The sequence below is a fragment of the Bombina bombina genome, chromosome 3, assembly GCF_027579735.1.
Source record: "Bombina bombina isolate aBomBom1 chromosome 3, aBomBom1.pri, whole genome shotgun sequence".
In the NCBI taxonomy this organism is placed as follows: Eukaryota; Metazoa; Chordata; class Amphibia; order Anura; family Bombinatoridae; genus Bombina; species Bombina bombina.
In genome coordinates, this window is record NC_069501.1 from 632,036,133 (window position 1) to 632,049,300 (window position 13,168).

Sequence of the window (13,168 nt, forward strand, 5' to 3'; positions counted from 1 at the left end):
TTTTTGATATTATCAGAGTTGATGTCAGGTTTATGTCTCTAGCTATTTTAGCTAGAAGAGCTTTATGGCTTAAAACTTGGAATGCTGATATGTCTTCTAAATCGACTCTACTTTCCCTTTCTTTCCAGGGTAATAAATTATTTGGTTCTCAGTTGGATTCTATTATCTCAACTGTTACTGGTGGGAAAGGAACTTTTTTACCACAGGATAAAAAATCTAAGGGTAAAAACAGGGCTAATAATCGTTTTCGTTCCTTTCGTTTCAACAAAGAACAAAAGCCTGATCCTTCATCCTCAGGAGCAGTTTCAGTTTGGAAACCATCTCCAGTCTGGAATAAATCCAAGCCTTCTAGAAAAGCAAAGCCAGCTTCTAAGTCCACATGAAGGTGCGGCCCTCATTCCAGCTCAGCTGGTAGGGGGCAGATTACGTTTTTTCAAAGAAATTTGGATCAATTCTGTTCACAATCTTTGGATTCAGAACATTATTTCAGAAGGGTACAGAATTGGTTTCAAGATAAACCCAGCGAAAGCTCAAGCATTTCTAAAATGTGTTTCAGATCTAGAGTTGGCTGGAGTAATTATGCCAGTTCCAGTTCTGGAACAGGGGCTGGGGTTTTATTCGAATCTCTTCATTGTACCAAAGAAGGAGAATTCCTTCAGACCAGTTCTGGATCTAAAAATATTGAATCGTTATGTAAGGATACCAACATTCAAAATGGTAACTGTAAGGACTAATCCTGCCTTTTGTTCAGCAAGGGCATTATATGTCTACAATAGATTTACAGGATGCATATCTGCATATTCCGATTCATCCAGCTCACTATCAGTTTCTGAGATTCTCTTTCCTAGACAAGCATTACCAGTTTGTGGCTCTGCCGTTTGGCCTAGCAACAGCTCCAAGAATTTTTACAAAGGTTCTCGGTGCCCTTCTATCTGTAATCAGAGAACAGGGTATTGTGGTATTTCCTTATTTGGACGATATCTTGGTACTTGCTCAGTCTTCACATTTAGCAGAATTTCATACGAATCGACTTTTGTTGTTTCTTCAAAATCATGGTTGGAGGATCAATTCACTAAAAAGTTCATTGATTCCTCAGACAAGGGTAACCTTTTTGGGTTTCCAGATAGATTCAGTGTCCATGACTCTGTCTTTGACAGACAAGAGACGTCTAAAATTGATTTCAGCTTGTCGAAACCTTCAGTCACAATCATTCCCTTCGGTAGCCTTATGCATGGAAATTCTAGGTCTTATGACTGCTGCATCGGACACGATCCCCTTTGCTCGTTTTCGCATGCGACCTCTTCAGCTCTGTATGCTGAACCAATGGTGCAGGGATTACATAAAGATATCTCAATTAATATCTTTAAAACCGATTGTACGACACTCTCTGACGTGGTGGACAGATCACCATCGTTTAGTTCAGGGGGCTTCTTTTGTTGTTCCGACCTGGACTGTAATTTCAACAGATGCAAGTCTTACAGGTTGGGGAGCTGTGTGGGGGTCTCTGACAGCACAAGGGGTTTGGGAATCTCAGGAGGTGAGATTACCGATCAATATTTTGGAACTCCGTGCAATTTTCAGAGCTCTTCAGTCTTGGCCTCTTCTGAAGAGAGAATCGTTCATTTGTTTTCAGACAGACAATGTCACAACTGTGGCATACATCAATCATCAAGGAGGGACTCACAGTCCTCTGGCTATGAAAGAAGTATCTCGAATTCTGGTTTGGGCGGAATCCAGCTCCTGTCTAATCTCTGCGGTTCATATTCCAGGAATAGACAATTGGGAAGCGGATTATCTCAGCCAAACGTTGCATCCGGGCGAATGGTCTCTTCACCCAGAGGTATTTCTTCAGATTGTTCAAATGTGGGAACTTCCAGAAATAGATCTGATGGCTTCTCATCTAAACAAAAAACTTCCCAGGTATCTGTCCAGATCCCGGGATCCTCAGGCGGAGGCAGTGGATGCATTATCACTTCCTTGGAAGTATCATCCTGCCTATATCTTTCCGCCTCTACTAGTTCTTCTTCCAAGAGTAATCTCCAAGATTCTGAAGGAATGCTCGTTTGTTCTGCTGGTAGCTCCAGCATGGCCTCACAGGTTTTGGTATGCGGATCTTGTCCGGATGGCCTCTTGCCAACCGTGGACTCTTCAGTTAAGACCAGACCTTCTGTCGCAAGGTCCTTTTTTCCATCAGGATCTCAAATCCTTAAATTTAAAGGTATGGAGATTGAACGCTTGATTCTTGGTCAAAGAGGTTTCTCTGACTCTGTGATTAATACTATGTTACAGGCTCGTAAATCTGTATCCAGAGAGATATATTATAGAGTCTGGAAGACTTATATTTCTTGGTGTCTTTCTCATCATTTTTCCTGGCATTCTTTTAGAATTACGAGAATTTTACAGTTTCTTCAGGACGGTTTAGATAAAGGTTTGTCCGCAAGTTCCTTGAAATATATATATCAAGTCATGTCTTATCTATAAATGTGGAGTGTCACCATTGTACAAGGTATATGAAGAAGTGTTTCTTTTCTTCTTAAATGGAAAGAGTCCACATCTGCATTCATTACTTATGGGTATTAAGAACCTGGCCACCAGGAGGAGGCAAATACACCCCATCCAAAGGCTTAAATACTTCCCCAACTCCCCTCATTCCCCAGTCATTCTTTGCCTTTCATCCCAGGAGGTTGGCAGAGAAGTGTCAGAATTTAATTGTCTTTTATGGAGGATAGTACTCTTCGACATGGGACAGGAGTTTTAAAGGGACACTGTGATTCAGATAGAGCATGAAATTTTAAGCAACTTTCTAATTTACTCCTATTATCAAATGTTCTTTATTCTCTTGGTATCTGTATTTGAAATGCAAGAATGTAAGTTTAGATGCCGGCCCATTTTTGGTGAACAACATAGGTTGTCCTTGCTGATTGGTGGATAAATTCATCCACCAATCAAAAACTGCTGTCCAGAGTTCTGAACCAAGAAAAAAGTTTAGATGCCTTCTTTTTCATATAAAGATAGCAAGAGAATGAAGAAAAATTGATAATAGCAGTAAATTAGAAAGTTCCTTAAAATTGCATGCTCTATCTGAATCACGAAAGAACATTTTTGGGCTCAGTGTTCCTTTAAGTAATCCCGCCAGTCTCTTAGTGAGGGCTTGGATGAAAGTTAGAGTCCGGAGATGCAGGAAGAGTCTTTCTGCGAAACCATCCCGACTCATTTTAACAGCTCCTCAAGCATTTGGCGTTCTCGAACTTAGCTCCACTGCCTGCTTTGTTCTCTCAAGTCCATGGCGGAGGCGATGCTACTATCCGTCACACTTGAAGGGCCGTGTTCCTGTTCCACGGCGTAGATTCCGTTAAAGGGACACTGTACCCAAAATTTTTCTTTCGTGATTCAGATAGAGCATGAAATTTTAAGCAAGTTTCTAATTTACTCCTATTATCAAATTTTCTTCATTCTCTTGGTATCTTTATTTGAAATACAAGAATGTAAGTTTAGATGCCGGCCCATTTTTGGTGAACAACCTGGGTTGTCCTTGCTGATTGGTGGATAAATTCATCCACCAATAAAAAAGTGCTGTCCAGAGTACTGAAACCAAAAAAAAGCTTAGATGCCTTCTTTTTAAAAAAATGATAGCAAGAGAACGAAGAAAAATTGATAATAGGAGTAAATTAGAAAGTTGCTTAAAATTGCATGCTCTTTCTGATTTACAAAAGAAAAAATTTGGGTACAGTGTCCCTTTAAGATCGTTTCATTTTCTTTCTTCGTGAATGTACTGTACTAATGTTTTCCCGAGAGGCTACCACCTTGCAGGACTAACTTAACATAAGGGTCTCAGTGAGTGTCCTTTAGTATCTTGGAATCGAGGGTTAATATCACCTGAGGGGGTTATTGAACAGGGTTTTTTTTAATCATGTTTGTTATGTGATTCAATCTGCTTATATGTAGTGTTAAATGGGCTCATGGCTGGAACATTGAGGCCTTTGGAAGTGACGCAACCTTATGGTTGGGCGTGCTTTTTTGAACTATACGGCTTACCTTCTGGCCGGATGTGATTACGTTCCGTCCTCCATTTCCGCATTCCTGACCGTGTGGCTATGGAGCAATTCTAGTTTGCAGGGGTCTGGTTCATAGGAGGTGGTGAGTGCCCAAGCCATTGTGGCCGTCAGGTGCCGTTTGTTTTGTCTTAAAATAGTCCATATTGGCATATTCACTATCCAGTTATGGAGGATTCTGAGACTGTTCTAATTTCAGATTCTTTGTCCGGGGAAGAATCCGGATTGGCCTCGTTGACACATGTCAATCAGTTATGTTCGGTATGCCGTATTAGAGTGCTTGTTTCCTCGGGGAATCAAGGGTCAGCTGAGCCATCCGCCTCTGGGGTCCTGACCTCCAAGAGGCGAGTTCTTTACCACTCCATAATTCTACAGATTTTGATTATTCCTCCACACGGGGCAGCTTGTCTCCCCCCCCCCAGAAGTTGCAGCACGTTTTCGCTTCCACATATTCTTGATTATTCGTCTTCAGAGTCCAGACGTTTATGCGTGATTTTGCTTGTGCCCTATTGCCGGGTCTACCATCTTGGGGAGGGCATGTACAGTTCCCTGCGGGTGTAACTGTCCCTGCGTGTTGTGCCTTTCGTTACAGAGTGGTGCGCCTTCGCATCTTACTCGGACATGTGTTTCAGTTACTAAATGCAGCTTGACGGTTAGGACCCGGGTGCAGGCTGGTCCTGTTGGGTTCAGTTCTGTCTTGTGACTGTTCAGACACGTGGCGCCGTTCTGATTGACTGGTCCAGTCGAGGTGCCGAGTGCTCATTCATTTTACATTCAAGTAAGCATTCTAGAGGACCTGTGGGTCTACAAGGAGGGAAGGATTGTCTCAGTCCTTTTAGCTTTCAATTTGGATTACTGGGGTCAGTGGAGTTTCTGCTGCGTTATTATCTCTGGTGTCTGGTATTGTCAGACTCTAGAGTTCCTCCCCCACGTGGTAGAGTGTGGGAGGGCTTTACACCTTACCGCCGAGTAAGCGGTTTGGCCTTTTTTCTTTTGAGGCTCGGGGATTGTCCTTTTGGACTTGGTCCTCAGCAGCTAGTAGTTTGAAGGGTAGTTCGGCTGCCTTTCAGCAGTTAGGTTGCAGGTTCCTATGCCCTGACGAAGTCACGTTCTGTGACGGAAACGCGTCGGTGGGCGTGGCCTTGGGTGGAACAAGCGTGGTTCAACTGAACTGGTCAAAAACCACAAATGAGAGGGCGCTAAAAGCTAAGAGAAACCAACACACTTAATCAGCATTAATTAGGCATTCATAATAAAGAATACATTACACCAAGTAATTTGAAAAGTTTACTACCAAAGATAAATTGTACAATACACGGGACGTCTCCCTGCAGAGGTATATAATACAAGTAAAAAGAATTAAAAGAAAAGTACTATATGGAATTACCACCCTAAAAATAAAAAATACAAAAATAAAAAATATAAAAAAATGAGAAATATCAAAAATCAAAAATAATGTTGCTGGCTAAGAGAATATCCAATCAAGGGAAGCGTCAGATGTTCCTCTTTGTTGCTGTGGGATCCAGTTTGTATCAGTGTTGGAAACAAATGTTGCTAGTTAAAAAAGTGTCAATGTGATAGTTACTCCATATATTTGTATCAACTTCTTCAAGTGTTAGTAACACATATTGCAATTATTTCCCATAATCTTATATGTAGGCTAAAAGACTGCTTCAATATATATAGAATATGCAGTAGGTGAAACTTTATTTTTCTGAAGGTTTATTTGTATCACTTCAGTTAAATGAGTATTGACTCCGTGAGCCTTGCTTGTCAGTCACTGGATATTTGTATTGTGCAAACCTCTCACCTTAATAGCCTGCTATATATCAATTTACTCAGCAAAACAACTTATACTTTTTACCGGAACTTTTCCTCGCCAAGCGCGATGACACTCTTGGACGGCTGTGTATCAGATGATAACACTTGACAGGCAGCTTGGGGTAATACCGGAACTTTTCCTCGCCAAGCGCGATGACACTCTTGGACGGCTGTGTATCAGATGATCACACTTGACAGGCAGCTTGGGGTAATGCCGGAATCTTTTCTTCGCCAAAACCGTTACCACTCCAGTCAGCGTCTTTCTGAGATTTTCACCTCCGTTGGTTGTGTACAGCTGTAGCAAAAGGGTAATCAGCTGGGCTGATAATATGAAGCAACCTCCGCTCTTAGCGTATTTCACGCGCGGGTAATCAGCTAGGTACCTAGTTACAAGTTCTTGACAGGGTCAGCAACTCTTTCTTCTACGCGTTTCACCCGTGTGGTTGGGCTTTCTACTGAACTGGTCACATACTTTAAATGAATACTAGTGGTCTCTAAACTTAATACAGCTAAAACTTTGCACTATATTTGTAACTATAGGGGGTATGCTGATATACTGAAAGACTGTTACTTAGGAGTACGCTTTAATGCCAGGTTAACAAGCAGCAACATTTTGTTAAGCATTATATGCTATTACGCTATAAGCTACACAGTAACCTTTGACTTTGATTTAAATGTAACTACTTGAACTTAACCTAGGGGAATAAATGTTGACAGTTTGTATTGAGCATAATACCTCCATCGTATATATGAGAAGTTTTCTACAAGCTTTATTGTATGTGAGTTAGCTCTATTTGACAGGGATTTTAGCTAGCAATCGGCTGACTCTGTTAAATCAGAGCAGTACGCAGGTAGGACGACGCCTTTGAGCGCATAGCTTGAGCATATATGTGTATGCCTGTTTGAATGTACCTACCTTTTGCGTATGAAACTACCATTTTGTTAGTTTCCCTACCCTGTGTGATTACTTGATTAGACACGCTACACCCTGTCCACTAGCCCTTATTTTAATTTTGGGTGCTATAGAATTTGGCTACTATTTATTCGAATTATGGAAGTGACCTATCCCATTCTTCACTAGCCTACTATAATCATCCCATTTTACTTGTCTAATTACCGGTGGGGGTTCTTTAGATTGTGTAATGTATATTTACAATTAGATCAGAGGTTGCTTAACCCTGGATTCACTATATCTTCCCCCCTTCTGGTAACGTCTGTTTCAAGCATATTTGTTAATAAAAGTGTAATGTAAATATATTTGCTATTTGAGGTTGCAGATGTAACCAGCTGCAGCTATTGCACATCGACTGTGTACTGTCTAGCTGTTTTTCTGAGACTTTTTGGTCTTCCTTTGTGAATTCCATGTTAGGTCTCTTTTCAGGGGCCTGGGAGATGTTTGTTCCCTGTTAAGGGACACTGGGTGTGGTCTCCTTGGGTTTGCTTGGGGTTCCTCACGGAACGGGGGTTGGTTTGCGCCCCTTTCTCCCTGTAATCATCCGCTTGTACGGAGGTGATGTGGAGACCAGCCTTTGCTCGATTGGTTTTGACCTTGTGGTAACCCCTTGCCTTATTCTCCTGAGGCTGTTGGTGAGTCTAGAAGCTCTAGCGTCGTCATACAACTTTTTCCGCCTTGGCTCCTTCGGAGAGTGGGACTTCGGCAAGGGGTTGTTTCTTCCTTAGGTCGGGACTTGCGAGTTATTCTCGTTAACCGGGTTGGTCTGGATAGTGCATTATATCCCCTGTGGTCTGGGTTGTTATTCAGACGGGGTGTAAAGTTTGCAGGTATTGTTTGTCTAAACAATTGAAGGTTCGGATCTGTTCTCCCTGGAGCTTCCGGTGGCTGGGTTTCATTCAACATTTTCCCTTGTGGATCCCGTTGTGGGTTGTTACCGGACCTCTGGGCTCCAGGGTTGGTTCGGGGTTCCCCAGTTCCTTGAAACTTGGGCTATATCCTTTTACTCAGATTACTTGACCTGGTCTTGGTTGGCCAGTTTTTCTGAGTGTAGTTGCTCATTGGGCTTGTTTTGCCTTAGGCGGTTTCCCTTGGTCAGCTTGCTGTAGTATCCATTGAATTCACTGCTCTGCAGGTGAATGGACGTGCAGTGTCACTGCTGCTACTATTGCACATTGGTTGCATGTTGGCAGGCTAGTTTTAGAGGAATCCCCTTCAACAGGGCTTCTGAGTTGGGGATTGATCTCTCCTTTAGCCTGTGGCTTTGTGGAACGTGCTGCCTTTTAGCCCTTTCCCCTTCTTGGGTGAGAGCTTAGTCTCCCTTTTATGGAGATGTGGTCCCTTTCTTAAAGAAACTTTAGAGATTGGCTTTGGAGATTGGCTGTGGACATTCTTCTGCTTGTTTTTGAGCTGGTTTTGGGGTTCTTCTGTTCCCCTGTTTCAGACCTGCCGTTGCTGGGTCTGGCCCAGCTGGGAGTGGGTTTTGAGAGACGTTGTCATCTCCAGGATCTAGGTGGGCATAGTAGCTAGCTCCCTAAGATTACAAGCAGAGGGTCTAGGATTGCTCCACCTCGGGTTCTGGGTGTCGCTTATTTTTCTTGGGGGACCTCCATGGAGGTTATGATTCCTCCTTTTTTGGAAGACCTGTGGGTAGGTCTGGCAGCTTGGATTGACTAGAGTGTGCCCTCTGTCTGGGAGTTGTCTTTTGCAATCTGTTCTTTTGCTGGCCGCTTTTGCTCTTAGCAAGTATTCTTTGTCATCCTGAGGATGGCGGCGTGTTCTTAGTCTGGGTCTGTTACACGTTTTTTGTAGCTGAATATTTCAGTGTTCCAAGTTTGGACTATGTGAGTACTCAGTCTTCTGTTGTCTTTTGGTGGTTTTGCACAATATTTGAGAGAAAGTTTTCATTGTTCCTATGCCCGGTCCTATACCTCCAGTTTCTCCTGGTCTAGGCGTAGTCTCCCCTTGTCTGTCGGGACCCATTTGGGCCCTTGTGAGCTGGGCTCGCTCTGGGGGGGTTTTCCTTTATGGATTGTGAACTTCGTTTTTTTTCCTTCAGTTCTCCTGGTCCTATTCCTTTGGGAGTTTAGGCTTTAGTGGGGGGTGAGTGGTGAGGGTCTGACTGTTGGGCGACGGTGTCTCCTGGAGGCCTGTTGGCTCAGTTGAGTCCGATTTTGTGGTCTCTAGCTAGGCTCTGGACTACCTGCGGGTCAGTGTCCTCTGGGCTTTTTCCTTTTAAAGTTTTCTTGTCTTCGGCCGAAGCTGGGTTTTTTGTGGGCAGTGGTTTCAGGCTTGGTGCCCTCAGAATGGGCCGCCTATGGTACCCTCTCGTCTTGGCATTCAGTGCCCTCTATAGCTTGGGTATTGTTTTCCCAAAAGTAATGAATGCAGCTGTCGACTCTTACCATCAGAAGAAAAGAAAATTATCAGGTAAGCATAATTTATGTTTTTCTCCTTAAATGGAAAGAGTTCACAGCTCCCCACCTGTAAAAAATTTTTTTATGTAGGGCGTCCTTATTTTATTCTTCTGGCACCTTTTGCCCTTATATTTCTTCTACTGTTCCTTATTCCTCGGCAGAATGACTGGGGGATGAGGGGAGTGGGAGGAGTATGTAAGCCTTTGGCTGTGGTGTCTTTGCCTCCTCCTGGTGGCCAGGTTCTTAATTCCCAAAAGTAATGAATGCAGCTGTAGACTCTTTCCATCAGAAGAAAAGAAAATTATCATGTAAGCATAATTTGTTTTTGTTTTTTCGGTTTTTAGAACATTTTGTCTTGAGAAAGGCCTAACATATGGCCGAAACGTCAACTTATGATCTATTTTTTTATGAGTTTGAAATAAAGTTTAGAATTTTATCTATGAAAGTCCTATGAGTGCCCTTCTGTGACATGATTTGCATATTCGATTCATGGATTGCACCCGGGAACAATTTTGTATCTGATTGTTTGGGGTGCTGAACTGTTGGCTATTTACTTTATTTATTTATTTATTTATTATTATTATTCTTTATTTATAAAGCGCCGACAGATTCCGCAGCGCTGCCCATGGGTACAAGGATAACAGTACAGTGGAGAAACAATACGATAAGACACAACATTTTACAATCAAATATAGGGGGAATTGAGGGCCCTATTCCCGTGGGAACTTACAATCTAGGCGGGTAGGAGGATTAGAAACAGGAGGTGGGACCTGCAGAGGTAAGAATATTAGTGAGGAGATAGAGGGCAACTGTTAGTTAATTGAAGTTAGTTTGTTAATAAGTCGGGTGATAAGCTTCCCTGAACAGAAAGGTCTTTAGGGAACGTTTAAAGGAGGAGAGGTTAGGGGCAAGTCTGACATATCGAGGAAGTGCGTTCCAGAGGGTTGGTGCCGCACGAGAGAAGTCCTGTAGTCTAGAATGAGAGGAGGTGATGGTAGAGGATGCAAGAAGCAGGTCGTTGTTGGATCTTAGGGGACGGGCAGGAGTATATTTGTTGATGAGTGAGGACAGGTAGGGTGGGGCAGCATTGGTGAGGGCTTTGTAGGTCAGGGTGAGAATTTTGAATTTAACTCTGTTGTGAATGGGGAGCCAGTGAAGGGACTCAGAGAGGCGGAGCAGAAACAGAGCATCGAGAGAGGTGGATTAGCCTGGCAGATGCATTTAGGACGGATTGGAGGGGAGAGAGGCGGGAGAGAGGGAGGCCAGTTAGCAAGTTGTTACAGTAGTCAAGTCGGGAAATTACCAGGGAGTGGATGAGCTGTTTGGTAGTTTCAGCACTCAGAAACGGACGAATCTTGGAGATATTGCGTAGGTGGTTGCGGCAGGATGAAGAGAGCAGTTGGATGTGGGGAATGAAGGACAGATTTGAGTCAAGCGTGACTCCGAGGCAGCGGACTTGGGGTGATGGGGAGAGAGTGGTGCCGCCAACAGTGATAGAAAAATTAGAGACTGGAGTGGAGCTAGAGGGGGGAATTAGAAGTAGTTCGGTCTTGGACATATTTATTTTTAGGTGGTGAGAGGCCATCCAGGAGGAAATGCCAGATAAGCAGTTGACAGAAGGAGAGAATGCAGGGGTGGAAAGGTAGATCCTGGGTATCATCAGCATAGAGGTGATAGCTGAAGCCATAGCTGTTGATAAGTTTACCCAGTGAAGAAGTGTAAATAGAGAAGAGTAGAGGACCAAGGACAGAGCCTTGAGGTACTCCAACAGACAGGGACAATAGAGAGGAGGAGTCACCAGCAAAAGAGACTGAGAAGGATCTGTTAGAGAGATAAGAGTGAATCCAGGAGAGGGCAGTGTCACAGAGACCAAGAGAACTGAGAGACCGTAGGAGAAGGGGATGGTCAACCGTGTCAAAGGCAGCAGATAGGTCAAGTAAGATGAGTATAGAGTAGTAGCCTTTGTTTTTAGCAGAAAGGAGATCGTTATATATATCTATAGATATAGATATAGAGATAGACATATATATAGATAGATAGATAGATAGATAAACGTATATATACACACACACACACACTTTGTGCCCAGGGGTATTACTCAAGGCCCAATAATTTGTTTCACAAGTAGAGGGAACTCGCAGGACTTGATAGAGATAGATAGATATATCATTTGTTTTAAACTGCCTTTTTATCACCAGGTTAAAACTACTTCTGCCTTGGTTGGAATCCCGTATCCATGAAGGTTGTGAAGAACCTGCCACTCACAATGCACTGGCTAAAATATACATTGATAGCAACAATAATCCAGAACGATTCCTTCGTGAGAACCCATATTATGACAGCCGAGTTGTTGGGAAATATTGTGAAAAGAGAGATCCCCATCTGGCATGCGTGGCTTATGAGCGAGGCCAATGTGATCTAGAACTTATCAATGTAGGTGTTTAATATCTTCTTAGTAATAGTTTGACCCCCAGACTTCGTAGTCCACCCATGTAATAATGCAGATCCTATTATTTTTGCATCTGCAGTCATAAGTGTGTTCTTTGATTTTCTTTGTTAGAAGTTTTAACAGAAGCTGCCTTATTGCAAATATTTGATAACCTATGCGACAACCGTTTCAAAACCACTTAGTGTAGAATAATGTAATCCTTTTAAAGCATAATAATTTTTTGGTTTTTTTAAACACTTTTTTAATAATTTGCTTTCTTCAGGTATGCAATGAAAATTCTTTATTCAAAAGCCTTTCACGGTATTTGGTACGTCGTAAAGATCCTGAACTGTGGGCCAGTGTCTTATTAGAAAGCAACCCATACAGGAGACCTCTAATTGATCAGGTAAACATATTTTCACTTAGACCTTTGCCGCCCTTACCTAAAGTCAGAGAGGTTGTTAATATACATGTAGTTTGTACTGAAATAATAATTCTCATTATCTCTTATGTTTCCCACAGTTACTGGGAATTTTAATTGGTATTGTAGAACTGCAACACCTTTTTGTTTTTCATTCAGATTTTGTATTAAGACATAATAATTCTACATCAATGGTTAAAATATTTTACTGATGTGAAAAAATCATTTATGTACCATTTTTGTTGTTTAGGTTGTACAAACTGCACTTTCTGAAACCCAAGACCCTGAAGAGGTTTCTGTTACTGTAAAAGCCTTCATGACTGCAGACCTTCCAAACGAGCTCATTGAGTTGCTTGAGAAAATTGTTCTGGATAACTCTGTTTTCAGTGAGCACAGGTAATCTAAAAATGACAGCATGTAATGCAAGATACATGAGAAACTGTTTTTGACACTGTTGGAACAGTGTTTATTAAATGTATAGAGCTCATACAGGGATACAAGCTTTTGTAAAGCTACCTAGTTATTTTCTTTCATAAAGTTAGTGAGAGTCCACAATCCATTACTCCTTGTAATTATATTCCCGGACCACTTGGGGGGTGGCAAAGATTCCCAAAACTCCTAGAGCCCTTAAAACTCCTCCCACCTCTTTGCCTTTGCATTAGGAAGGTGAAGAAGATAGGTACTCTAGATCTTTGTGAGAAAGGTTTTCAGACCAATTGGAGGCCCAGTTTCCCCTCAAGAGAACTGCTGTTTGGAGAGAGAGAGAGAGATGTCTTTGGAGTATGGGTAGTGGCACAAAAAAGCCCTAAGGGAATTAAATCACAGGCCTGCCAAAGGTGTCGCAGGGAAATCCAGGCTCAGCCGTATACCCAGTATAAAGACCAGCTGCTACAGGAGGAACTACATTCCCCAGTGTCACAACTTGCTACAAAGGTGCATCAGACCCTCTGAACTCCACGAGGGTACGATGTAGGCGTAATTCCTGTACAAAGAATGTGCCTACAAGAAGCGTCCCAACAACTATTCTAATTATCTGGATGGACTCCTGAACTTCAATAATAAAGTTGTAGAGAATCA

At 42.5% G+C, this 13,168-nt stretch overlaps 1 protein-coding gene across 4 annotated transcripts in view; it reads left to right on the forward strand.

The window, feature by feature from the left end:
* The window catches only part of CLTC (clathrin heavy chain), a 317,188-nt gene that overhangs the window by 230,343 nt on the left and 73,677 nt on the right, over positions 1–13,168 (forward strand). For all 4 annotated transcript variants that reach the window (XM_053707324.1, XM_053707322.1, XM_053707325.1 and 1 more), the window contains exons 17-19: positions 11,441–11,675; positions 11,954–12,076; positions 12,342–12,487. In XM_053707324.1, coding sequence (XP_053563299.1) covers positions 11,441–11,675; positions 11,954–12,076; positions 12,342–12,487 — 504 coding nt within the window. The remainder of the gene's footprint in view (positions 1–11,440; positions 11,676–11,953; positions 12,077–12,341; positions 12,488–13,168) is intronic.